At 48.5% G+C, this 26,221-nt stretch overlaps 1 protein-coding gene across 3 annotated transcripts in view; it reads left to right on the top strand.

Annotated features, from left to right (window-relative positions):
- The window catches only part of LOC135914086 (putative polypeptide N-acetylgalactosaminyltransferase 10), a 178,442-nt gene that overhangs the window by 115,229 nt on the left and 36,992 nt on the right, over nt 1-26,221 (top strand). For all 3 annotated transcript variants that reach the window (XM_065446833.2, XM_065446830.2, XM_065446832.2), the window contains one exon: nt 8,230-8,498. In XM_065446833.2, coding sequence (XP_065302905.1) covers nt 8,230-8,498 — 269 coding nt within the window. The remainder of the gene's footprint in view (nt 1-8,229; nt 8,499-26,221) is intronic.

Below are 26,221 nucleotides of genomic sequence, written 5' to 3'. Positions count from 1 at the left end.
CGAAGAAAAACGACAACTTATGAAGCTGGACAAGTAGATTCTTTAGGGTGCCGGGGTATATTTCTAAAAGCTTGAAGATGCATTCACAATAGAGTTTATATGAAAAGGAACCCTTTCGTATAATTTGAACTGTCTCGCTCGTCTTCTGGGCCCCGTTAAGCGCACGCGATAACTTCACGGAGTGGTTAACTTGTCCGTAAATGTGTTACCATTTGCAGAATATCGACTTACTGTAGAGATGGACGGCAGCAACAGTTCTCGTAGCGTCGTCTTATGACGTGGAGCATACAAAGCGACACTGCGGTGACCAACTATATCATACTCAACTGCTGGTGGAAAGCGTCGGTAGCGACCTAATCGTTAGCATGCAGCCAGTTTATGATTTTGGTTCGACGAGAACATTCGTGCAACCTAAGATCGTTTGAAACGCAGTGTGGCCGAACAAAGCATTACAAGCGGTCACTGCCGGCAATCCTTAAACGGCAATACGTTCGAACAAGCTAAGCCTCCTTAATAACAACCGACACCGACTCATCATCACAACGAAAACACAGATAATTGAATAGCTTTACCACTCCCATGCTTACATTCGTAGTTATTGTGTGATAGTAAGTGATACTTTCTTAAACGCGTTTTTTTTTATTTCTCATCTTACCAATGTCGTGGCGCGTCCCTGGGACAGTGGTGCAGCAGCGCAGAGTGTTGCCGAAATTCGGATTCACACGACGGATAATATCGCTGACTCAGACCGTGGACGAGTTGGTGCGTGGCCCAGTGACACAGGATGGCGATCGAAAGCTGCTATCTCGCCTGTGGCATCCCTATGACCGGAAGGACTCGGATCCGCTTGGAAAATCCTGCATAGACTGAATCAGCGATATTGTTCGTCGTTTTAACATATCTGCAACGCCATTACTTCCTTATATAGCACTTTGCGTTACTATAACTCTGTACACAATGTTCTTTTCGGCTCTGATGTAGTTAGCAACGTCGGAAACAGTCAGTTCTGAGCTCGTTCGAAGTGCCTTGTCGACTACTTTAAATTATAAATGCGCATTCGTTCTGCCGAAACATATGTTTAAATCTAATTTGTTCGATGACTGGAGCTAGAAGTGACTTCCTGAGCGACACTCCTGCGCAGCCGGAATAGTTTTGTGTTTTCCCTCGAACTAAGTTTGTGTTCAATCCACAATTGAAGTTACCCGAGTACACGTTAAGAGGGTCCCATGCTTCTCTGGCCTATCGGAGACATCGCTGGTGGTGACGTGGTCGGTGTGAGATAAGTGCAGATGCGAGTCCTTGTTTGCCAGTGCATTCATGGCGGGCAATCTGCCCCTGTCTGCGTCTGCCTTTTTGATCGACGCTCTTGTCGTTGTAGTAGTTGCCCTTACTTCGTTGTGGGTGGCGTGTCTGAAGGTGAGCAGGATAGAAAAGGGGGAGGGGGTTAAGTGGGGTCCTGTTGGAGGAAAGTTGCGCTTTCTCTTGAGAGAGAGAGAGAGAGAGAAAGAAGGGAAAGTGTAGTAAGAGTTCCTGGCATCTCCCGGTCGAACGGAGCATCGCTTGAGCATCGACGTGTGCTGGGATCACTTTGGTTGGTACGGTGCCGTGTGCTCCAGCAAGGAGAGAAATAGCTATGGCGAGCACTTTGCTGCTGCTGCTGCTGCTGGCGGTGCTGTGTTTTTCTCTTTGCACGCTCGCACAAGCTATTTGCCGCTCGGCTCGGTAGCGGCTGGGCTGCGAGACCGGCGATTAACCAGGCTGCCGGAGACGCTTGATAAAGCACCGGTTGCGTTGTTCCGGAAACCGATAGGGGCCCGAGTCCACTCCTGGCTTTAGCAGCAGCAGCAGCAGATGCATCGGTGGCTGAGGGCTAATGCCGAAAACATGCCTTCAGCCTTACGCCGGTGGTAGTAGTCGAGCTATTTTGGCCTACTCTGGCCGAATCCTGCTTCTTGTGCCGCTGCCGCTTCGTTCCTTTGTGATACTCTATCTTGTGCTGCTGTGTTGTCTTTGCTTTTTTTTAGATTGTCTCGTGCAGTGATGTTGTTCTTTGGTATCTGCGGTGCGTGGTTAATGACACTTCGGCGTCGGCAGTTGGTCGGCTGCAAAGACGGGCTGCACTGCGTATCGCCATTTCTCCCATTCTTTTTGTCGTATTCCCGCGTCTTCATCCCCTGGGATAGGTTGGTCTTACTGCGGAAGTTCAGTTATTTTGTTCAGCCGTTTGCTTACCTCACTACCTTGTTTCAGTTTGTCTGCCTGCTTGGCAGAACGCGGTCGAAGAATGTAGCTGCATCTGGAAATGTCTCAGTACTTCGGTTTGGTTTATTTGTCTTGTTTTGATTTAAATAGAATGTCCATCATGTAAGATATAGCGCGTGTTTCCCACTCACAACGTTGTTTAGTAGTACGTTTGTCAGCCTTTCCACTGGCGAATGAAACGTGTGGTATTTCAACTACATCTGCAGTAAGCATGGAAGGAAGAACGTGGCATGCGTCTTTGCTGAATTTGGAAGCACAGAGCTAGATTGCGAAGCGTTCTTTATACATATTTGTACTCGTCATGCGGATGATGAGACACTTACTGGTAGCACCTTATACTTTCTTTGTAATTATGCGCTCTCCGCGTCGGCACATTGTATAAATGCAGTGAAACCGACACCGAGACTTGGCAACATAAGAAGTAGCTCACTGAAAATATTTGGAGTTATAGCAGTTGCAGGTTTAGCGTGTATACAGATTACCAGTACATTCATTTTGTTGCTTCCTCTCGCGCCGTTACACAACAATAATGCTTCGTTTACATATTCACAGTTTTTGCGATCCGTGCTAAGACAACCTTTCGCGCCCAATAGATACCTGCCTGCGTTTACGCTTCTCTGCTGCGTCGTAGATTAAAACACTAACGTCTTCTTCTTTTTTCTTTGTATTAATTCAACTGATAAAACTCTGACACTGAGTGTATATGAATTTGTATAATGCAAAACTTAACGCGGCGGGATATGTGCAAAGAACCTTAGTAAAAAAAGCTGGCTATGTTGCATTGTTAGTCATTGTGGGCAGAAGCTAGCTTTTGCAATGCCCTTGCGCTTGCATGCGTTATTATACGGAGATGTTAGAGTAAGGTAAGAGGACAGTAGAGTATGTTGTGGTAGGCTATAGTAATGAATGAAAGAATGAATGAATGAATGAATGAATGAATGAATGAATGAATGAATGAATGAATGAATGAATGAATGAATGAATGAATGAATGAATGAGCGGACATAAATCCAGACCGAGTTGAACCTTCCAGATTTTAGCGTACTCAACCGACCGTAGAATCGTGCGCAGTAATGAAGCGATGCCGATTTTGTTTTCAAGCATCCGTTATTCGTTCAGGTGGATTTGAACCTGACATGTGAATGTGCGTATGCAACTTGCCGTTGAGCATTTGCTCTTACGGAATACATTCATGGTCGCCATAAATCTTGCACTGGTATGGCTTCTTCAATGAAAATTTCGGTTTCCCATTTTTTTTGTCGCCCACGAGAGTAAGTGCCACCTGCGTGTCTGCTACATGTGCTAATGGCGCATGCACATGTGTGTAACATGCTAAATGTACGTGACTTTATGCGACGTCAAGTGAGGTGCGTGCTGCATCCACTACGCTGACTGATTGTCTAATAAAGGCTTAGCGATGTGACAACTAGTGCCACGTTGAAGATGATGTAGACAGAGTGAACATGTTTTAGGTAATGCGAAGGTCGTCCGATGGCTTCCGTCGGAAACGATGGGAAGCTCGTTGCAGGCATTGGCATAGAACGCTGCGGCAGGGTGCAAAAACTCCGAAAGCCTGACTCATGACTCCGAAACGCTGTTTGGCTATACTGCATGTTCTCCATTTGGTCGCACAGTAGGATATTTCTTCTCTTGTGATTAGGTGTGTGCTGTTCAAATATATTCGCACTGTGACACACCTGTGGTTGTATACAGATACTTCTTAACCGCTACGCTAGTGAAATGTATGTAATGTCATGTAGATTTGTCTTTAATTTATTCTTGGTTTTTCTGGATGCGTTGTACAGGTCACATTTATGAAACATAAGCTGCATAATTTATTTATTTCACCACCTCTGCCTTCGCAGAAACCTAATTCGGCATGCAATACATTACCACCTGATAAGTGAAGGAGCAACGTGTAGGACATTCGAGAAAAAACTTAGCTAACATTTTTATGAGGGAGTGTACGTTGCATGGCGACGCCAAGTTTGGTTTGGGTTGTCCGCAACCAAAGGAAGTGAGCGACATAGTTGCTAGCCCGTATCCCCCCTTCCTAGCTTCTCATTGGCACTGATACCGTAGCTGGACCATGTGGCCCCAAAGAAGCGTAGTCGGTGGCCTTGTTCTTGGGTAGGTGGCTGCTGAATTGTGTTGGTGCTAGGATGCATGTACTAACATCCTACCTCCTCGCTTGCGTCTTTTACCAACCGATAGACTCGCTAATTACTCTATCGGGCGCGTTCGCCCTGACATTGGAATTAATAGCACGCGCAGGGGCGCGAGTTGTTCACGCAGGCGAGAAAAAACAAGGGCTCTGTGGAGCTCTCCCCGAGCGAGCAAGCACTTTACAGTTTAAAATTGGCGGCGCCTTCGGCGGGTCATTGATTTTACTTTCTGTCTTCGAAGTGGGACGGGGGGAAAGGGGGGAATGGAGGGTTAGAGGAAAAGGGAGTGGTGTGCTTGCAGGGGCGGTCCACTTTCTTTAGCAGCTCGATGGCGTGCTCGCGTATAGGTTTAGAAATAGGAAAATGTGCCGTGGCGTGTTGTGGCCGGCGTGCATCTTCGCCGTACGCCGCTGCCTTTCGCATTATTCCTTCTCATGGCACCATTGCCGACTTTAGGCTGTTGTTCCTGTGATCTGACAGCACGCCATGGTATCCCTCTCTGCATGGTTTACGACGCGTTCACTCCCTGCATGCACGTCATGTGAGCGAAGACTGTTATGGTAGGGCACGGAAGTCCGTTGGCCGGGCTGTGGAATTGTTTATTGGTGACTGAAACGAAGTGAAATCGTATTTTTACTAGTTGTGTTGGGACTGAATTTCTGCTTCCTATCTCTCATCCTCATGTGGTCGCCGTCATTGCTGTTTTCCTTGGCGACGAGATGGCTGAAGATGCATGGATTCGTCTCTAACTTAGGAGCGCCAGTTTTTGTAATGGGTCTTGGTTCGCAACACCTCTTTGAAGCCGAAACTCACAGAAGACGGGTTTGCAGCAGACCCCGAGGTGAGCATTCAGGACAAAACTCATGTGTTCGTGATTTTCCGTAATTGTACGACTACTACGTCAGCAAGCACTTTAGAGCACTTCACATGATCGGGACGCATGTCCTTGTTGTCCGCGTCAAAACTAACGCCAGTGCTGGCGTATCTTTGTAAAACTGTGTTTGAGAGTTGGTCTTACGGCGAGACTTTCTTGGGAATCGCCTTTCATTACGCTCAATTGTGCTTACTTCAGCACTGCTGAGATGTCTTACGGGTGTTGCAAGACGTTCTTTCTGCGCCTGCTTGTGGCAATAAACAGTGGTTGTCGTTTTTTGTTTAAGTTTTTCATCCACTTCTTTTCTAGTGTCTTTTATACAATTGACCTTTTACTTATGAAGTGGAATATAAGCGAATGTACACCCGTAAAACATTCTGCTTTCCCAAAATAGAGCGGTTCCTTTCTTGTGCTCTATGCGAAAGTGTTGTGCTCTCAATAGTGTGTGCAGAATATTCCAAAACTTGGCCGGCGGGAAGCAACAGCTGAATCTCCCCGAGTCCTAAGCTTACAGCGACGAATCGATCGAGTGGTGCCGTCTGCACTTGCGTGCGAGTGACTTTACAGCGTGCGCCTCTCAACTTGAGGCTGCGCCCCCTCTGGTAAAGGCGGTCTTCGGCATTTTTCGTTTCTTTCCCCCAAAGCTTGTGTGAACATTTGTAAGCGTGTCGGCACTGTCGACACGCTTTCTCGCTTTTGTACTACACCGTGTGACGATTTGCTAATGAAGCGGTTGCCCCTGGGTGTATCCCAGTGTGGAGCACGTCGCCCCTTCGTTTTCTGCGTCGCTAGCTGCCGGACATTTATTGCGATCGTCTGTCGTTCTGTTCCTTCTCTCTCTCTCTCTCTTTGGGTGGTTCCTCCGTTGAGTGCTGACTCGCACTTGCTGCTTCCCTAGCAACGGCGCGTCTGTCCCGACCACTGGCGCCTCGTATCACGTTCTACTCTGGTCGAACGTGCAACTGCGTGGCTACGCTCTGCTCGTGAGCTGCGTTTGTGTTCGCTTTGCTGTCGCCTGCTCGCAGCCATTGGCGGGAACAGATGGCCTGTCTCGCTTTCATCGCGCACGTATTGCGCTTTTTCGTCGATTAGGACCCGTAGTCTCAAAATATTTGCAACGCTACAACTGTGCCTAAGGGCAGATTTCAACCAGCCGTTGTACTGGACACATTATTAGCGAAAGCGGCTAGCCACTGGCAGATGGCATATACTGACGAAAAACTTTGTGAAGTCGGCCTCAGATTTTGTTTGTTTTTGCAGTGCGTCGTCGCTTAAAAAAAAGAACGACATTTTTCTGCAAAAAATTTATCTAATGACCCCGCGAACAAATACTTGCTCGTGTGCCTCTCACTCCTTTTTTATTTATTAAAAATGAATGATAATGACGCGTGTGACTTTGAAAGCGCTCTACCTTCAGCAGGCAACTATTCCATATGTAATGTTGCGAAGGAGATATACCCGGTCATGGTGGGCGACGCAGACGAGAGATACGGATGTGAACGGATCTCCCGGTTTTGCGCTCAAATTCGTTTCTAGGTAAGCACTGCTCGGAATGGTTAGTTTAATGTCACCGTTTACATGCACGCGCTTCCTCTTCTTTGAAATAAAAAGAAAAGGAAAGAAAAAAGAAAAGAAGAAGGAGGAAAGGAAAAGCGAATCGATATTGGCGAGTTTCTGGGAAAACGTGGGGGTGTCTAGCAACCACGAAATAGAAACGGCGAAGTCTTTTAAGAAATGGAATGGTGCACAGCTATATGGCATCTACCAGAAGCAACAAAGAGGCACGCACAATCGTGACCAAATGTTTGAAAGACCACAGGTATAGGGAAGCGCGTGGGTGTGCGTGTGCGTGCGTGTTTGTGCGTGTGTTGCAACCTAGATATGCAGCCTGAAATCGAGTAGCGCACGCAACGAGTTTCTGAATTTGACCATTGAACTGCGAATTCTTATTCCAGGCTGCACAGCCACGCCGGAAGAATTATAGTCTCCCAAGTTTTGCTTAGGGTGGTACGGTGCCTACGCACGTGCGAGAATATGGCGGCACTTGTTAACGGCAGCCGGTCTTCTGAGCGCGGCTAGGGGAATATGCGTGGACTTGCGACGTGCGTGATAGAGTGTTACTGGCACGGACTCGTCGGAAGACATAATGATGCAAAGGGTGAAGGAAAGGATACGGACTTACCGGTGCTGTTGAAGCAGGCGGGTGCACCATTTTCGTCTCGGTGCTTCTCTGCTCACATTTTCTTTTTTTTCTTTTTTTAGGAAGAGGGGCGAGTGAGAGAACCATTATATAGTAATTCAGAGGGCTCCCGGTCACACCGAGCAGGCGCAATTCCGTTGTACTCGCGCGGTGACCCTGCAATTGAGAGGCGTCGGCCGGTGTCCCGAGCCGCGCTGTGTAAATGCCAGTGCGTGCGTGTATGACTGTGTGTGCGTTCGCGTGTGCGTGCGTGTAAGGCGCCGTGATTTTGCAGGTGCTCGTTAACCACTGCTGAATTTTCGTCTAGCCTCCAGAAGGATGCAACTGCCATGGCAAGGGACGGGAGCCCAGATAATGTGCTGGCGCGCGCACTCATCTGGTTGAAACGAGTGAGAGAGCTGGACAACTTAGCAGACATTCTCCATGAAGTTTGCGGATGTCCTGCAGCTTACTTGAATAGCGCATACAGAACATCGTCCTTTCTTGCATCCGTTAAAAAATGTTCATGTAGTAGCTAACTAGACCCAACTTTACGGCAGTTGTATTGAACTTTGTTAACACGCGCGGAACTTTTTGTTCAGTAGCTCTGGCAGCTATACTGAAGGGTGGTACTTTACTAATGGATGTGTTCACAGCACATCCCGTGAGGTTTGCAAGGCTTTGGCTACATGCTTCGTTTTGAAAAGTTCTTGTTTGTTGACCGTCGCTCGCGTCTTTCTTGTCTGCAGGCGCAACATCTACGCGCCCAGCCTGCTGTAGCCAACGACCTGTCGGCCGGTGGCCAAGTGGACGCCGATGGCAAGAAGGACTGGCACGACCGTGCCATGATCAGCCGCGAAGCGCAAGCGAAAGGTCCCGGCGAGCAGGGTGCCGCCTACTTCCTGCCGGCCGGCATGGACAAGAGGAAGGACGAGCTGTACAAGGTCAACGGCTTCAATGCGCTGGCCAGCGATTTCATCGCGCTCAACAGGTCGCTGCCTGACATAAGGCATCCAGGGTGAGTGGCCGCCACTGTGTCTCTGTACTATTAGTTCGGTATAGATCTGCAGGCCACCTTTCGCCGACGGGAAATGCTTCCGTGGCTGTTTTTTTTTTATTATTTACCTGGAAGCGCTTCAAGGACAACAAAACTTTAAAGACGTGGCTATCAGTGTACTTGGGAAATTGAAGCACGTGCTGTATGGCAAAATTACTTCGGCAACAATTCACATTCTCCACCATTCACATTCGTTCAAGGAATTAAACTTCGTGGGCACGGACCAAACACGTGTTTTAGTCTGCGCACGTCGCTACGTTTTATAATGCAATAATTTCGCCACTTTTAAACTAAACAAGTCCGTGTTAGTGCTTAATGTGTCCTCTATGCAGTGATGCCAACTTCTTTGATGCCAATTTTCTTTGAAATAGGGATTCCATACTTTGTTTAGGGAAAAGGGTATATTTGTCCAAATCTAGGCGAAATTCGTGATAGGGCATTGAAACTGTGAAACTGCCGACGTGACGGCATGTTTTGCTTTCAGTGACCACAAAGTACCTTCGCATTAGATGCGAACTATGACTTCTGATCTTCCAGTAGCGCAGTGAACGCATCTCGCCAAGTAAATGATTGGGTGTGGATGTCCCTGGAACTACTATAGAAGTACTGCTATTGCGTTATAGCCGTTTGTACCTATAGCTGTGCTGTCGACATCTGTGCACTCGCAATGAAATATTCATCTGTAACCGGCGAAACAAAGTGTGCTGGAACACCGAACAAAATGGCACAGACAAATCTGTCCGTAAGCGGACACGTATGCCTTACGACGAGCAAGACAATGCGTTCGTGGCGATAAACAGCCTTCGATGCTTGGGCATGCTAAAGTTTATCGCAAACCGCCCATACGCAGAACAATCTTGGACAGGTCATGTGTTTAGGCGACTTTTGCTTTAGAGTGAAAAATAGCCATGTATCTGCGTGCTTCGCTGGAAATGACGCGATCGTGCGTAAGCGGGTGATGCTATGTCAGTACATGATATATATAAAAAAAGTATTTACGTCTTTTGTATTGGCGTGGTAAAGTGGCATAGTGTTTTGACACCTACATTCTGCAGAAGCAGTTTGATGCCCATTTTCCTTACAATTCGAATAAGCTTTCCTGTTAATTTGGAACTATGTTGTAGGTGTAAAGCAATTTTGGACAAAACAGCAAAGTGGATACATGTTGACGTCTTCTTCTGTGAATACTGCTTCAAGCAGGCGGCTGTGTCGTTAACGGAACAACTTGCACGGCAGCATCATTTTAGCTTGGATCCATGACTTAATTATTTGGATATATTCAAACGAGCTTAGACACGAACTGAAACTATAAAATTTGCAGCCTCGTTTACATAACACATGACAAACTTTTATCATTACAGAACTCATGTCTACAAACGTAGCAACCACATTTTTAAAAAAGCTAGGGAATATATAAAAATCCGATTTAGGGAGAAACTGGCTTCGGATGTTGGCGGAGCAGCTTCTACGACTCCATCGGGCTTCAAGAGACGACAGGCTTAGCTTTGACGGCACTCCAATTGTATCGCATTGCAGCTCTTGCCTCTCAGTATGCGTCATTCCCGGGATTGAAACATGAATGCAGACCCGCTTTTGTGCCCGCCCTTCTTCTAGGATATGACAATGCGCGTACAGCCTCTCGCGCACTTATCCAGAAAACTGGGTCGGTGTGCCGATGACGGAATTCGCGACATTTATACTGGAAAACGCTGGATTTAAACAACTTTGCTTCTGAGCAACTTTGCTTCTGATTGGCAGGTCATCGCTAGCAGTGCAGCCGGGGCTCGATTGGCTCGATTGCTTGGCCTCGACTGGCTCACAGGGGTGTGGTAGAGAAACGGAAGCTTGTCAAAGCGAATAGCAGAGCCCGAACCAGATCCTCGCCAAAATAACGTCCGGCCAAAAACATGCTCAGAAAACAAGGGCCCATATTCGCAAAGCCCTTCGTTCGTAAGAGATTTTCACCATTGGCTAACCGCCTTTCGCTAATGATATGTCCAGCACCTGGATTGGCTGGAACTTGCTCCAATGATTAAGTATAGCGTACAAGAACCTTTATTGCGACAGCAATATTTGGCGAATTTGATTTCGCTGCCGCCGTCGTTGTGGTGCTCCAAATATAGTCCGAGTGCGAGGAGAATGACCGCCTTATGCTGCGGGGTCCAAGGGCAAACATGCGAGGGTACGCCGAGAAGGATGGTGGCTCTACGCGGCCGTTTACCGCACGCCCAGTGTTGGAGGTCACGTAATCGAGAGCGTGCTAAGGAATTATAGCGCGCGTCTCCTCTTTTGGTCCGGTTGTGGTTGCGCATGGCTGTTCTCGCGGCCGAGCGCATCCGTACTCGCGGCCCGCGCGCCGTACGTTGGAAGTCATCAGGAGTGGGTGCTAGGGCGGCCAGGACTAAGGTCGAGCCGAGATGGCTGGTGTCGTCATGCGCGCTGTATTCCCGCATCCCTGGTGTTTGAGGTTGCGTAATCGGGAGCTTTTTTTTAGGCGTGGCACAATCGAAACGGTGAACCGGGCGGCAGCAGAAAGCGTGTGCCTTTCGTCCAAGCGCATGCGCTCTCCGCTGCCGGGGCTTCTCGTCGTGCCAGCGTTTGTGACAGCGAGTGCGCGGGCTCATCGCGTGAGACCTGTTCGTATTTGCCTCTGCGCGCGACACCAGCCTGGGCAACTCGATAGCAAATGCATTGCTGAAAGGACTCGCAAAACGCGGCCGTTTTCGCGCATCTCTTTACGTCATAGCAAGCTGTCCCGAAGCAGTGGCCTGCGGTTAAAATGCAAGCGCACTTCGGAGCGCATCACCGCGCCCCATTCGCTCGGGGCGAGTTCGCTGGAGGCAGTACTACGTTTCCCCAGACACACACATTCACACACACTTCCACAAAATAAGAAAAAAAAAAGAAGATAGCAGGAATTCGATGCATCCTATAGACTTTGTTGCGTGCATCCCTTTATTTAAATACAGGCAAGTGAGCGATCGAGCACGTTCGAGAGAGAGAGAGAAAGAGAAAGGGAGCAGCATGTTTGCTCGCGCCTCTTCTACCGATCGAGTGTGCGCGGTACAGCGAGGTATGGATATTTGAATCGATCGCTGAGGCACGAGTGCGCTCGAGATTGCCTCGCTGCGCCCTTTTTACTGTCGTGACCGGCTTTTCTCATCTTCGCCCGTCTCGCGAACGCCAACTCCGCGGTGCTGTGTGACTTTTTCCATTTGCATAGCCGGGCGAGAACGGGCTGTCGTACTGCCGTTGGCAACGTGCCCTCGTAACGTGAGTCTAGGGAAGAGGAGTTCGTAGGCGAATCAACGAAGTCAGAGCGCGAGTTCCAATATATATGTATATATATATATATATATATATATATATATATATAGAGAGAGAGAGAGAGAGAGAGACAGAGAACAGTTTAAGGCTACTTGAGTCTCCGAACTGAACGAAACCCGGCCGCTCAGAGCCTTAAGAACAGTGAAAGTGGTCACAAAAGAGAGCGAAGCACTGACTGCAATAGCAAGGTTTGGCGTTGCGCTTGGACTTCTCGGACGGTGTTCCAACTATCGACAATTGGTTGTTCCAAGGCTTTTAAACTTTTCTTGTTGATGAGGCAACAATCATGCTCTGTGGAAACTTGTCTATCGCGTGTTGATGTTGAGCATTTATAAGCGCTTGTATACGGCTTCTGGAAGACAGTTGGAAGTAACTGCGCCCGTACTCTGTACTTGTCTTCTCTGTCCGCGATTTTTTTTTTTTGCGCTGCTCATCAGGGTTTGCAGCTATGAACCAACTAGCCCAAGCAAGTTTTTTACTCCAACTATACGCGGGTTTTGTATAACGCGGACGCGTGGCTGCACCAAACTTTCTGACACCCTTAAATGTTTCAACACACAGGGCCTGTAATGACATCGCGCGTGGTGCTACTACGCTGCTCGTAAAGAGCGGCGGCAATGAATTTACATCACTTTCAGGTTTGAGCACTGATATTGTTTTGCACATTTAGTATTAGGCTGAGAAGGCTTCGGATAAAAGATATGCGCTGTGAATGTTGTGTTTCGTGAAAATTGCTAGCGGCCTGCCATTCTCAAAACTCTGAGGAATAACTTATTCAGCAACGTAAGACCTGGTATGAGTAAATTTAGTGGCAGAAAAAAAAAGCGCAGCTATATAACCCGCCTGTACGGCATGTCTAAGCATATAGCATACGTTTACTTAAATATATGCTGCGCCTCACGGCGACAACGACGGGGAAAAGTCGTTTGGTGCTCCCATATAATTGCTGTCGCAATAATAAATTTGCGAGAAGTATATATGGTATTGAAACGGGTATTACGCATTGAAGAAGAGCACGTATCGGGGCCTCTCAACAAAAAAACATTCTGCGGCTTTCGGCGGCAAAACTTTCCGCAACCTTCAGCCCAGGCAGCCGCAAAACTCGACGCAGTGCTACCGCCGACCTGAGCATCTAAACCTTCAGTCTCCCACAAAGTCCTCGCGCGATCGGCGTTGCGCGACTAACGCGTCCCTCAACTTGGCTGCGAGAGACTGGCGGAGAAAGTCCAAGTACACGAAAACGGAAAAACGAAAATGGAACTTGCAGTAAGAGTCGAAGAAATCAATGTCGTATCGAAGGAATGTCGTGCTTCGCAGCATGTGTTTGTTTCAGTGTTGATATTTAGGCAGCGTTTGTTTTTTTTTGTTGCTTAATTACGCAGAGAACAGAGCCGATGACTGGTGCATCCGTATGCATAGCGACGGTACAGATGGGCTATACGTATATGCCGACTCATTTTATGTGTTGCCTGTACTGAGTCATGTCGGGCGACGTCGTAGCTTCCATGAAACGTTAGTCTGTGGGAGACCTGGAGAAAAAAACCGGATAAAATATTAGCAGTTAAAAAATTGGCAGAGGCGGGGCTGTATGGAATCTGTTTAGATTAAAGATGTAAGTGGTTGAAAAAAACCTGGAAAATGTCGGAAAAAGTAATGTTCCTTCTTTTCTTTGTTTTCCAATCAGAATAACATTGAAAAAAAAGAAGAAAGATTCCCCGCAGAATTCTTCTGTTTTCGACGTATGTAAAAGTTTGGTCAAAATAATGAGTTAGGGAGTCTGCGAAGCACCCAGCTAGAAGCAGCTGGGTGCATCCACCAACCTTTGAGCCCTCTCGCTTGTCGCCTACTGCAGATTCTTCCCCCTTCTTCTGCGGCATGTGAAAGAAACTGGTCAAAGTTTGAAAGCGTGCACACCAAGCTACGCAACAGGGTCCCAGGGGATCGGGCTCAAAAACTTGCGTACGTGCACTCGAACCCCAATGACCGGAAGGCTTCGTCCGCTGCACAGCGAGGCGTTGTCGCGTCTAGCGGAAATTAATCGGACACCGATTGACACAAATGTCGGTCTTCACGCTTTGATGTGAAATCGATGCCTTGACGTAAAACCGTGCCTAAATTTTAAACCCGGAAGCTGTGCTGGGCCTTTTATGATGCAGTGATGTGAAAGGTATATTCTTTTCAGTGTTAGAAAATAAATGTATCGGGTTTTTCCTTGCACTTTGAGCAATAGTTCTTTTTTCAATATTTCGTATTCTTCGGAAAAGAAAGAAACATGAAAGAAACCAGTTCCTTTTCTCACGCCCTTCAAAATTTCATAAAATTTTACATCTATGGTTTAGATCGCGATGGCGCAGCTTCCGCGATCTGGTCAGGTCATTGCAGTGGTTCCTTCCTATCGCTTCACCGGGTTTTGTGTGTTTGTAAGTTTTGTCGCTTTGTGCGTTTCTCGACTATGCAATGCACTGGCTTGAATGGGGCGTCCTCGAATATTGTGTTTTAACCCTCGCATTAAGAAATGTGCCCTAAATTAAAGCCCATGGTTGACTTGGTCAAAGCAGCGCCTGACGTGAACGCGCCGAAGAAAACACATTGAGCATCTTGAGCGCGTTCACGCCAAGCGTTATTTTGCCCGAGTAAAGTACGGCCTTCAAGTTGAGGCGCATTTTCGAATACGGAGGCTATAGTGTGGCGATCTTTGGGAATTGAGGAGAATGGAATATTTGACCAATCCGAAAAGCAACAAACATTGGGTGTATCCTGCCAATACTGGAAGATTTGAGTGTTTGTAGGATGTAAATATATCAAGGTATATAACAAAATACGTGCATTACGTCAAGGTACCTTTTTGTTACATTTACATTTGGATTGCTGCTTCAGGATAAATTATTTCAAGATGCGTTTATTAACAATCCCACTTTTATAGCACGCTATAGCGCGGCGTCATTTACGCGGCGTGCATATCTTGCTTCTAGAGGTTATGTCGGCAAAGAACTTAAAGCCCAATAATTCTATTTCGTACAGAGCCGTGATATTACTTAATTGCAACATTCAAAGTTTGCACACCTCTGCTCATTGAGGTTGTTCAAGTGAGATAGCAAGTTTACATGAATTCTGGCAGAACCAATGTTTCAGACAATCGGTTTTGTCCGCTTTATTAGCGGTGAGGCATTCTTCCCGTTTCTGAATAAATGGTGAACTTTTGTTCCGTGAGGACGCCTGAAGAATGCAATGCCGAGTAAATGCGGAGCAACTGTTTGGAACGACGGAAGTAAGGGCCATTATTCACGAAAAGCTCGTACGGCAGAATTTTTCTCAAGAGAAAATTACAGCCAACTCTGATGCTGGACATCCACCAACAGTAACGAAGGCGACCAGCCAATGACTAAGGACACTTACGAATAAAAATATATGTGAACTCGACCCAAGGTGCAGAGCGTTGCGTAACAAAGATGCGACGGTGATGCCGTCGTGCACCGTGAGAGCGTACATTTTTTTTAAGTGAATTTTTTTGCGAACTATCCCGAACTTCGCTGACCGTGGCTGCTGCTGCTGTCTTGACCAATAGCTCACAAAAATTAATTACATGCCCGATGATAGGATCAGATCTCGGCCCCCAGGGGCCGTATTCGGAAACGATCTACTTAGGCGATACTGTCGCCTTGGCTACGCCTCCGCCAACGTCGCGCGCTGATTGGCTATTTTAGCAAAACCGGAAAATAAATAGCACCATCTAGTAGTTCAGGCCTACGGGAATTTGACATCGCGGTGTTGTTGGATGCTTCCGACATATTGGGACATTCCGACATATTGACATACTGGCGCTTCTTTTCGCGGTCGGTTGGTGGTGTAGTGTAGTAGGGACAAGAGAGTTGGTAGTTTATAGTATTTTCTTGATGGCCGTTTGCTCGTAGTTTTGCGCAGCTATATTTATTGACTGTTGATTGGCTATTGCATTGTGGTGCCTTGTGTAAGTGACAGTTTTCGGTGGCAGTGTTTTGGAACAGCTGGCAGCGGCACCACGACAACGCGTTGCTCGCGTGGTCGGGGGGGAAGTGTAGCAAAGGCAAGTCAGATGATGCCGCTCTGGCGGTGCACGATGGCTGACACACAGACGCGGAAACAGTGTTTCGAAACCGCGCTAATTGTAGCACGATTTATTCATTAAAATAAAAGATTTCACACTTCCTTTGTTTTCAATTTATTTTACCTAAAGCGACCGTGGCCAACCGTATACTGAGTGCGCAGAACGCGCACTGCAGCCATTACACACTCGAAAACAACGCACCCGAGCAGCTCTGCACTCGCCCGGTGCGCTCTCTCGTGCGTTGCCAAGCGTTCGAGAGCGCGTGTCGTTAGTTCATGCTGTCGTCACGGGAAGCAGCCGGTTGATTTATCTAACGTGACCATCGCCGAGGCGATAATATCACCGAAGTGCATCGTATCACAATACGGCCCCAGCACAGCAGCCGTCTGCTCTAATCATCATATGCCAGAATCGCACGTATTGTCCCCCCCCCCCCCCTTACTGCTGAAGTGAAGCACATTTCCGCAACGGTTTTCGCACAACAATGGCGTCCAAAGTTTTCGTTGTTGCAGGTTATTTTTCGTTCCTTCTTCTGCTTTATCGAGGCGGTGCAAGACTTCGTCGGCCCTTGTTCGCAACGCACGTGTAGCCTCTTTTGCGTTTCATTGATGATGGCATCGCGGTGTTAAAATCGCGCGTGGTATCTCTGCTGTCTTTAAAATATGTACGCGGGAATGCAGCTAGAATGCCATTTTAATGTCTCGGCGATTACGATTCTCTAATTTAATTACTTTCGTGGCGCTTTCTCAAGCGCGGTAATCGCGGCTGGCCTGGCGACGTGCGCTTTTACAGTGGCCGATGAACGATGCGCCTCCTTAAGTAAATTGGTTCTTTGTGACTTGTGATGCTAGTATTGAGGCTGTTCGTTTTCTTTTTTGCTTCCTCGCTCAAATGGACTTAACGCGAGCGTCACTATTGAACCGCAAAGTAAATAATCGGACGGATTCAGATGCTCTTTCGCTAATAATGGCGAGACACGTGTTTTGAAGACCGCAAAACAGCGTCGTCGGCTTCCATTTATTTGTGTGCGCTGACCGGCGCTGCTCCAGGATAGACTATTACGTTGATTGTGCCGTGCAGCACTGCCCCATTATTTAATTATTCAATTAATATAGCGCGATTCCGGCGCTTATTTTGGCCCACTATTTAATTATTCAATTAAAACAGCGCGATGCCCGAGCTCTGCGCTCATGCATCGCGTGCTGTCGTGTCTGGCCTTTTTTTGGCATCTTCAGACGGGCGTAATTTATACTTTGGAGCGCGGTCGGTCGTTCTGGCCTGTAGTGGCCATCATTGCATCAAGTTCCAGACTTTTTTTCATGTTGCCCGTTACTCTTCACGTAAAAACAAATGGCTGCAGTCAATTCCTCTTTGGCACTCGCTCGCTCATTCACTGACCGACGCACTCTACGCAGTTGAAAAGTGACGCACGCGTTAAGGCCGCCTGAACGAAGGAGCAAAACAGAAAAGAAAGAACTGTTTCTAACTCACTCACTTGGCTCTCTCACTCGTTCCTTCACTAAACTCATTCCTTACTCGATGTATGCGCTATATAAATGATGCCCGTGTTAATTCCACCTGAGCGAGGGAGCAAAATAGAAAAGAATGAAAGGAATAACTCGCTCGCTCGCTCGCTCGCTCACTCACTCACTCACTCACTCACTCACTCACTCACTCACTCACTCACTCACTCACTCACTCACTCACTCACTCACTCACTCACTCACTCACTCACTCACTCACTCACTCACTCACTCACTCACTCACTCACTCACTCACTCACTCACTCACTCACTCACTCACTCACTCACTCACTCACTCACTCACTCACTCACTCACTCACTCACTCACTCACTCACTCACTCACTCACTCACTCACTCACTCACTCACTCACTCACTCACTCACTCACTCTCATTCATTCATTCATTCATTCATTCATTCATTCATTCACTGCACTTCCCACGTTTTTCCGAATAGCTGCGTGCTGTCATACACGGCCCTATAGCCCTGAATACACGCTACTGCAGATTATGCACGTACGGTGACGTGTAGCTGATTTAGTCCTTGCGGCATAAAGTCAGAAAAAAAAACAGGATTGTACGAGAAGGCACGGTTTTTACGTACACACAGCCGGCTCAGGGCTAAGAAAAATAGCTACTTCCCTATGCCCTAGCTTTCTTTGACACTCGTTCCGGCGCTCCCTTCGTGCTACCGGGAGTTGCGCCCAAGTAGGCTGTGTGTGTATAGGCCAGACTGTTTGCGTAGGCAAGCGGAGTGGGCTTCACCGCACGGTTCTCTTCACCTTCTACTCGGATCGGTTTATTTTCCCACGGCGCGTGCCCCGGCAACGAATTGAGCGAAAGCCTGGCCTGTTTTGATATTTTAATTTGCTGTATAAACGGGGTTATCACTTCTTTTCCGCACTTCCTTCGTTTTTTTTTCTTTTCTAGTCGCCGCTCTAGGCAATGTGCTCGGTCGCAAGGACCTTATTTAAAACGCAAATGTGAACCCGCCTGTCTTTCGCCTGTGTATTTATTTTTCCTAACCCTTTCTCTATGTATTATCCCGCCTCGGGCCTCCTGTGCTTTTCTGAAGGTTTTGCTTCAGTTTTGTGTGGATCTGTCGCGAGTGTTTCTTGCCCGCCTGAAGTTTTCCTCACAGCGGAAACGTTACTGCGTGTGCATTCGTTAAGAAGGACGGCCTGGACGCTTTTATTCTTGTACTTCGTCTGACTGCTTCATTTTCGTTCTCTGACGTCGTGGTCTCCAGACACCGCTGCGTACTTTATTTTTGCTTGGATATCGCATTAGCTATATAAGTAAACACTCGCACTAAATTTTTCTTCTCTTCTCTTTGAGTGTCTTTTTCTAGTGGTGAGAATCATCTGACATTTAGGACGACACTTGAAAAACATTCGTGAATTAAATGCAGCGAATATAGCGCGATGTGATGATCGTCGCTCTTGGCTAAACGCGAAGTCAATGTCACATAATAGAACGCTTCCTAAAGTGGCGTAGTCAAAGGAGGGTTAGACGTATCGGCTCCGGTACGGAAACCTTGTTCACTCTTGGACTGAACACTCCTGAGCAATGCTTCCACGTGGAAGCCGTAACGTCTAACCCCCTCTTCTGTTTTCTTTCTTTCCTGCCCCTATTGCGAGTCGACTAGACAAGATGTCGTCCAATTAATAATTTCGCGACGTATATCACCTTCGACTTGAAGACGTGTTTCCCTTCGACATTACGTTTTAGACGTTGATGGAGAAGACGCCCAGCCTTTCTCCTAACAAGGAACGCGCGCATGAGTATCGAGCCGCGCGTACAGAGGGAGCCCCCAGAAATTTGAAGCGCACTCCATATATGGCTCGCTCTGTCCTATACCGACCCTTGGTATTGTCTTCGCTTTTGTGCGCATGGGAGTTCCCATTGTGTTGCGGGTCTGTCTGCGTTGCCGTTTCCTCCTATCCCCCGTGGACCTCCACAGCACTCCGGCTTCTTCTGAAGCCGTAACAGTAGCGTTGTCGCTAAGAAAAGAGCTCGCGGGGCAGTGAGTTCGGTCCACGCGCCCTTTGTTAAAGCGGGCGAGATAAAAGGGGAGCGTGGTACGCGGCCGCGACCGTTTTCCGCTTCCTACACACGCACGCGTGCACATACACACCCACATAGACGTATAAGGGGGCGCGCTGTGGTGCCCGCGGAAGAGTGCACAAAGGGCACATCATGTACTCTGTGCGATAGTGGCACGCCGCAGCCTATTTGCTCGCCGTTCGCGAGGCTCAGCTCTTGCAGCACCGTTGTTTCCGAGCCGATTCAATTGTGCTGCTGATCGAAGCAGAGTGGATCGTCGGAGATAAAGTAAACGCAAGTGAAAGGCCAGCACTGTACTAGCTTGATTATTTCCGGGTTGTATTCATAAGCAAAATATTTCCCGAATCCTTGGCTTCTTACACTGGCCCTCGACGCGGTAGCATAGCACACTTGGAACATATGCTCTGGCGGTGCTCCGCGTTACGCAGCGACAAGGACAACACCAAAGAGCGTTGGGACGCGGCTCTCCGTAGCCCCTAACTAGAAGAACAGACATGGGCAGTCCATCAAGCCCGCGATGAGGCCGAGAGGCTAGGTCTTCCGGTCCCGATGTGGGAGCGGCCGGCTTCGGGCTAAGAATCTAGCGCGACCTGAAGGACCTGAATAATGTTTTCCATACCATACCATAGACTGCCCTCACCGTAGCTCATGCGGAGAAACGGTTCTGGCAGGCGAAACGGTGTATTTTAATGGATTTAGCGCTGTTTTCTGGCTGTCTCTGTTGTTAGGACTTTGAGCAAATGCTGGGAAGAGGTAAGCTCGAGAGACGAGAGCGCTGGGCGATATCGTGGGGCCGCGGTCGCGGATAATGATAATGACGCGGGAAACTGGCGATCACGGATGACCACGTGCGACGTGAGAAAATGAACAGAAAATGAAATGAAAAAGAAAATGAGCGTAGCTGATATAGAGGCGGATATGGTTAATGCGGAGGAAACTGTAGGGCAGGCACAAGAAGAGGTGGTTGGCGTTGCGCATGACAGGAGGTAATTTTTAGCGTCGTTTTCTAGCTCTTAATTGTGGTCAGTTCGCTGCAAGCTTCTCATTCACGCCGTCGTTGGGATTGTGTACAGCTTGTCGGTTGTCCCCGTCGCCGGTGCTGACGATGTATTCTGCCAATACGTGGTTCTCCCTCGGGCCGAGCAGGCCGGGACCTCAGCGCGTGGTGTATGTGTCGCAGTTCTGCGTTGTCCTTTACTCTTCCATTTTTCGTGTCTCGTTCCCTTTGCGTTCTTTACGCAGTCGAAGCACCACTGTACTTCTGCACCGTGGAAGGAACTCGATGCTCATTACGTGTGATGTCTTTCATGTCTCCCGCTGTTTCTCTCTCTCTTTCTCGCAGTATTGCCAGGGTCACTCATGCGCAGGTTTATTTAGTGTTCGCCTCCTTAGTCATTGCCGCTTGCTTCTCGGTGACCATTAGTTCGGCCGTTTCGTTGTTGAAGTTTTTATTCCTCTGCCGGTGCAACATGCTGCTGTTTCTTATTACGATGCTGTTGCATTGTATGCACTCCTTTTTTGTTATGAGCACTGCTCGGTGCAGTGTTTCCTTACCAATTGGTAATGTCCTTAAACCTTGTCTGACGCAGTCATGTGGGTGTCAACTTTGCGGCACAGAGCCAAGACGTCCTGAATATACGTGACGTAGGGCTCCGTTGACGTCTGCACACGACCGGAAAGCGCCTTCTGCGCGGAAAGTTGGTGACCGTAGGGGTTGCCGAACAAGTCTCGAAGCTTTTGCTTAAGCGAATCCCAACTGGTCAGCTCATCTTCGTGCGTCCGATACCAAACTCGAGGTGTGCCACCGAGGTAAAAGACGACGTTGGCGAGCATGATAGTTGGGTCCCACCGGTTATTGCGGCTGACGTGTTCGTAAAGGCTGATCCAGTCCTCGACGTCTTCCCCATCTTTTGCCGAGAATACGCCAGGATCACGGGGAGCGGAGAGGGTGATGTAGGTCGTCGAAGTGGCAGCAGATGTCGGAGCCGGTGGAGTCGGGTTGGCGTCGCCGGGAGCCATGAAGGTAGGCTCGACGTACCGTCCACTGCGAAGCTCCGTGACGAGGTACAGGGAACGTCCACCTCCATCAAATATGTTACGTAGGAAGACGCAGACGACAAGCTATGTACAAATATATTTACAAGGAAAATACGCTGCGCTTGGCCAAGAGGCGACAGCCCGCGCTAGCTTCTAAATCGTCGTCGTCGTCTTCACACTGCTGGCCTTTCGTGATCGCACATATTGTGCCGTAGCAATATTGTGCTTTTGCCTTACTCATCACTAAGCGTCTTATCCACTGTAGCTTTGTGAGGACAAACTTTCCTGTCCCGTTTGATGAAGAGCGCGGGAATGTCCAACCACTATGTAGAGAAGGTCGCGCGAAGGTTTGAGAGCTGTTGGCGCAATTCCCAAGAAGTATCCGGAAGATCATAGAGAAACATTATGATTGGTATGCAGGGCAGGCTCAGGTCAAATCGAGTTGCGCTGTGACCTGTGCGTCCGCAGGTGTTATTTCTGCGCACGCATCACTGTATGTTTACATACTAGAAGTTTACATGTATGCGTACAGATATCGTAAGCCGGTTGTGTGTAAAGTCCTCCTCCTCCTCCTCCTCTTCTTCTTCTTCTTGTTATTATCATTATTATTATTATTTTGCGTAGCTCAGCTTATCGACTATCTTGCACCAATATACCATGCAATGGTAGTCGACCTCGTCTTGGAACATGAAGATTATCTTAAACACGGTTCGGGTTCGGCTTAGCGTCGATGACCGGATGTGCCATTTTACGCAGTGTCGATGACGCTCTAACGGCCTTGATCCCGCTATCTTTAGATTGTTGTGTATTGTGGCGATTTCGTGCCCTACGCAGGCGCTAAGCTGCGATGAAATTTGGCGTCTGAATGGTTTATTGATGAGCGGCTGCAGTGCACTGGGATAATGAAAGTAGACGCCTGTGTACGAGGTGGCATTACCCGCCGTGGTTGCTCAGTGGCTATGGTGTTGGGCTGCTGAGCACGAGGTCGCGGGATCGAATCCCGGCCACGGCGGCCGCATTTCGATGGGGGCGAAATGCGAAAACACCCGTGTGCTTAGATTTAGGTGCACGTTAAAGAACCCCAGGTGGTCAAAATTTCCGGAGTCCCCCACTACGGCGTGCCTCATAATCAGAAAGTGGTTTTGGCACGTAAAACCCCAAATATTATTATTATTGAGGTGGCATTGTAGAAGCTGCCATAAGTAGTCAAATTATGTACGACCTTTCATAGCCAATTTGCATCGGGAAAACACAGTGCTCTGATGCCATGACAGAAACCAGTGACACTTGTGCTCATGCATGTTAAACTACCAAACTTCGAATTTTCGTTTGCAGGATTATGGGGGTGCTCAAAAAAAAAAAAACAAGGCTAGAAAGAGAGGCAGAAACTCAGATTGATAGCGAACGAAACCGGACAACAAACAATTTGACAAGAAGTGTCCTTGTAGATTCCAGCTTGGGCATTTGTTCCGCCACCGCGCTGGCCTTAATGGTATTGGAGCGCCAAGAAACACACACCGAAAACAGAGCCACAACAAGCGTTTGTATTTCGGTTTAGAGTGTGTGTGTGTGTGTGTGTGTTTTTGCGTTTGGGTGGGTGAGTGGGGGGGTGTGTGTATGCGTACGTGTGTGTGTGTGCATGTGTGGGTGTGACTGTGCGTGCGTGCGCGCGCGCACACACACACACATGAATATATACAAACTAGCCCAGCTCTCCACCCTCCTGCACTCCCTTACTGCATTCCAATCTCATCGTGCCCTTTCCTCCGCATCTTTTTGTCGCGCTTTGTAACCCTTGAAATGTGGTCGCATTAGGTATTGCCTATTTCGACCTAATGACAGCGCCCTGTAGGTTCCAAGAAATGACGCTGTCTATTCTCGTGGCCGAGAAGAAGAGGAAACGAGCAGAAACAAGCGGACATGGCTACACGCTGTCCAGCCAGAGTGATAGATGCGTGGCTCTGCGCTCTATCCCAAGAGCAGTTGGCCTGCAGGGCGCTGAGCGGTGCAACCTCTGCCGCAGGCTTAGCTCAGCCTCCCGTGTGGCTCGATGAGTTTGCGATCCCCTCCCACTTCAGTTCCGCTCTTCTACTCGCCTCGGTAGCGGAAAGAGCCAGCTTGTTTGTTTTCAAGGACCGGCCGTAAAAAACCAGAAAGGAGGTATCGAAACGGCAGAGCGAGCAAGAAGCAGCGGGTATATATACTGCCCCGGAAAACGGGGGTTGCTGCTGTGGCCTCCTCCTCCTCCTCCTCCTCCTCCTCCTCTTCTCAATTTCCTTTATTTCCATTCGCCTACGTTTGATCGTGGTGTGCGGGGCTCGTTTTACCAGTGCACTGGCCGGTGGGAAAAAAGAACAGAAAATAAATGACTGCCTGAACTTTTTTTTTTCATTCTCTTCGTATCACAACAACGACCGTGCGAACGCCGGTGGCACGCTTTGTTTTCTTTTCTTCTCTTCTTTGCAGTTCTTTTCTCTCGAGTTCGTCGCGATATAAGAGAAGCACGAAGGCCGTGAGCGCAAAATTGCTGCTTTCATTCCTTGCGTCTTCCTGGTTCGCGTACTGCCCGGTCATTGCTTCGTAGAGCGATGGAAGGAGCTTTCAGAAGTTCTCTCGACGTACTTTCTTTCTTGCAGTTGGCTTTAGTTACTTATTTTTTTCATCGAGCGTAAGAAACAGAAGCATTACTCGTATCATGCCCGGTTCCGTGGACGAATGGAAAAGCCCAGTGGTCTCGGCCTTTAACTGTTCTGTTTTTGTTTACCTTGGAAACGGCGATGGCACTTTCCGGTGATTGCCGTCACTAGCGTTCAAAGTAACTTATTGTAGGAGGTCACGTGTTGTAGAGTTGGTGCGTGTGCGTTCTCTTCCCGTCCACAAGTTTATGCAGCTTTAGCAGGTGTTCGGGTGAAATTTAGTGCTCGATTGACAAACGTTTTTGCGTATGGCGTGCTATTGTGAACAAAGCAGCTTACATGCATAGCTCAATTTTGAATCTTACTATGGTATTTCACGTGAAGAAAACCGCCAAAGCGTCCGATGGGTATTGTGCAATTTAGTGACATTAGACGTGCAGCCTGTTTTGATGTTGTGCCTGTATCCGCATTGGCAGTGTTTTTGTCCCTGATAATCTCGATACCTCTGCCCTCCCTCCCCCCAAAAAACAAAACTAAGTCGCGTATTTGAATGGCACTGTGTGCTGGTATACATTCTGGGGACAGCTAAGGAACACTTTCTGCTGTCGTGGTTGTAGGAGTTAAAACCCGTCAGAGGCTCGTGACAGCCGGCAGACGTTTCTCGCTTACCCTGAAAATACTGGCTTTCCGTGTAGGTTTCTTTGTTTATCGGAAGGTATGAGCGGGAGCGAACAAGGGACCTGGCGCGGAAGGTTTGCCTGCTCTGGGCGTATTCATAGAGCGATTGACGTGAAAAATAGGAACAGCCACCCCTATGTCCTCCGGCCACAGTGCGTTTACCTTATCGCGTGCCTCAGTTCGCATTGGCACCCCGGACAATCTAGTTCGTAAGACGAAGACTACGTGAGAGCCGGCTCTTATGACAGCCTATACTAGAGAAGGCCTTCTTCGAGACGGCGACCTGTGGTGCCTCGGGCTCGAATACGCCCTTGACGTCATCGTCCTCCGGCTCTTGTGTCTGGGGCAGAGGCCGTCGGTGCGTCGCAGCTTGCCGAGAGGGTCGCGTGCAACGCATTAGCCCCGGGAGAAATGGGCGAGAAAGCAGCTTGCGCGCCCTTTGAGCCTTCGCACCTAGCGCGGCTCTGTGTGCACCTCGATGTAATATTTATACGCGCAGTGCGTGATATGCCTCGGCCCAAGGCATATTCCAGCTCTTCCGCGCTTGCATGATTCTACCCACGCCCCCTCTCTCACTCTCTCTTCCTCCTCGTCTGTCGACCTGTATGAGAGCCTCCCTGTTGAGAGCTTCCTCCGAGTACCGCGTCTCCACTCTCGTCTTCTTTCCTCTTTGGCGTGCCTCCGGCTCTTATGCGCGCGCCCAGGAACACGCATATTGCGTTAGCTAAATTTCCGCCGGATCTCCCACGACGCTCGCGTCCATTCGTGACTTTGTATTTCTTTCTTCATTTTCTTTCGTTTCTTTTTTCTCTTCATCTCTGTTCACCTCCGCCCATCATTGGTGACCCCGGGGAGGTCGTAGTGCGAAACCCACTACAGCTGCAGCGGCGTGCGCTCGGGTGCCGTTCAACGTATACGAGTCTGTACAGAGCGTCACGCCTTGCGGTTCACCGAGCGTTCGAAGCACCGCAGAGCCCCCAGCGACGCCCCGCGTGTGGCCTATGAAGCATTGTTTGCTTGTATTCAGCAATGCAGACATTGAGATCTATGTGTGTCAGAATTCGCGCAATCTGTTGGCTATTTGTTGTTCGCCTCAAATGGACGTTGAATCACTTTCTGAGACACCGCGGTGGGTGCGTGTATTGCATGCGTAGCTTCTTTGTCACTTTCATCGTTTGATTGTGGTAACGGTCTGGTGGGAAGTCAAATCTATATGAGTATGATGCAAGGATCCCTGTCACGACTGCATTGGCCCTGCTCACGAAATGGGTCAGTGATATAGGTCCTTTTACGACGGTCTTGCCGTAGTCAGCTTAATGGCTCAGTGTGGGCG

This window comes from Dermacentor albipictus, chromosome 3, assembly GCF_038994185.2.
Source record: "Dermacentor albipictus isolate Rhodes 1998 colony chromosome 3, USDA_Dalb.pri_finalv2, whole genome shotgun sequence".
Taxonomy (NCBI): Eukaryota; Metazoa; Arthropoda; class Arachnida; order Ixodida; family Ixodidae; genus Dermacentor; species Dermacentor albipictus.
This window is presented reverse-complemented; position numbering and strand designations above follow the sequence as displayed.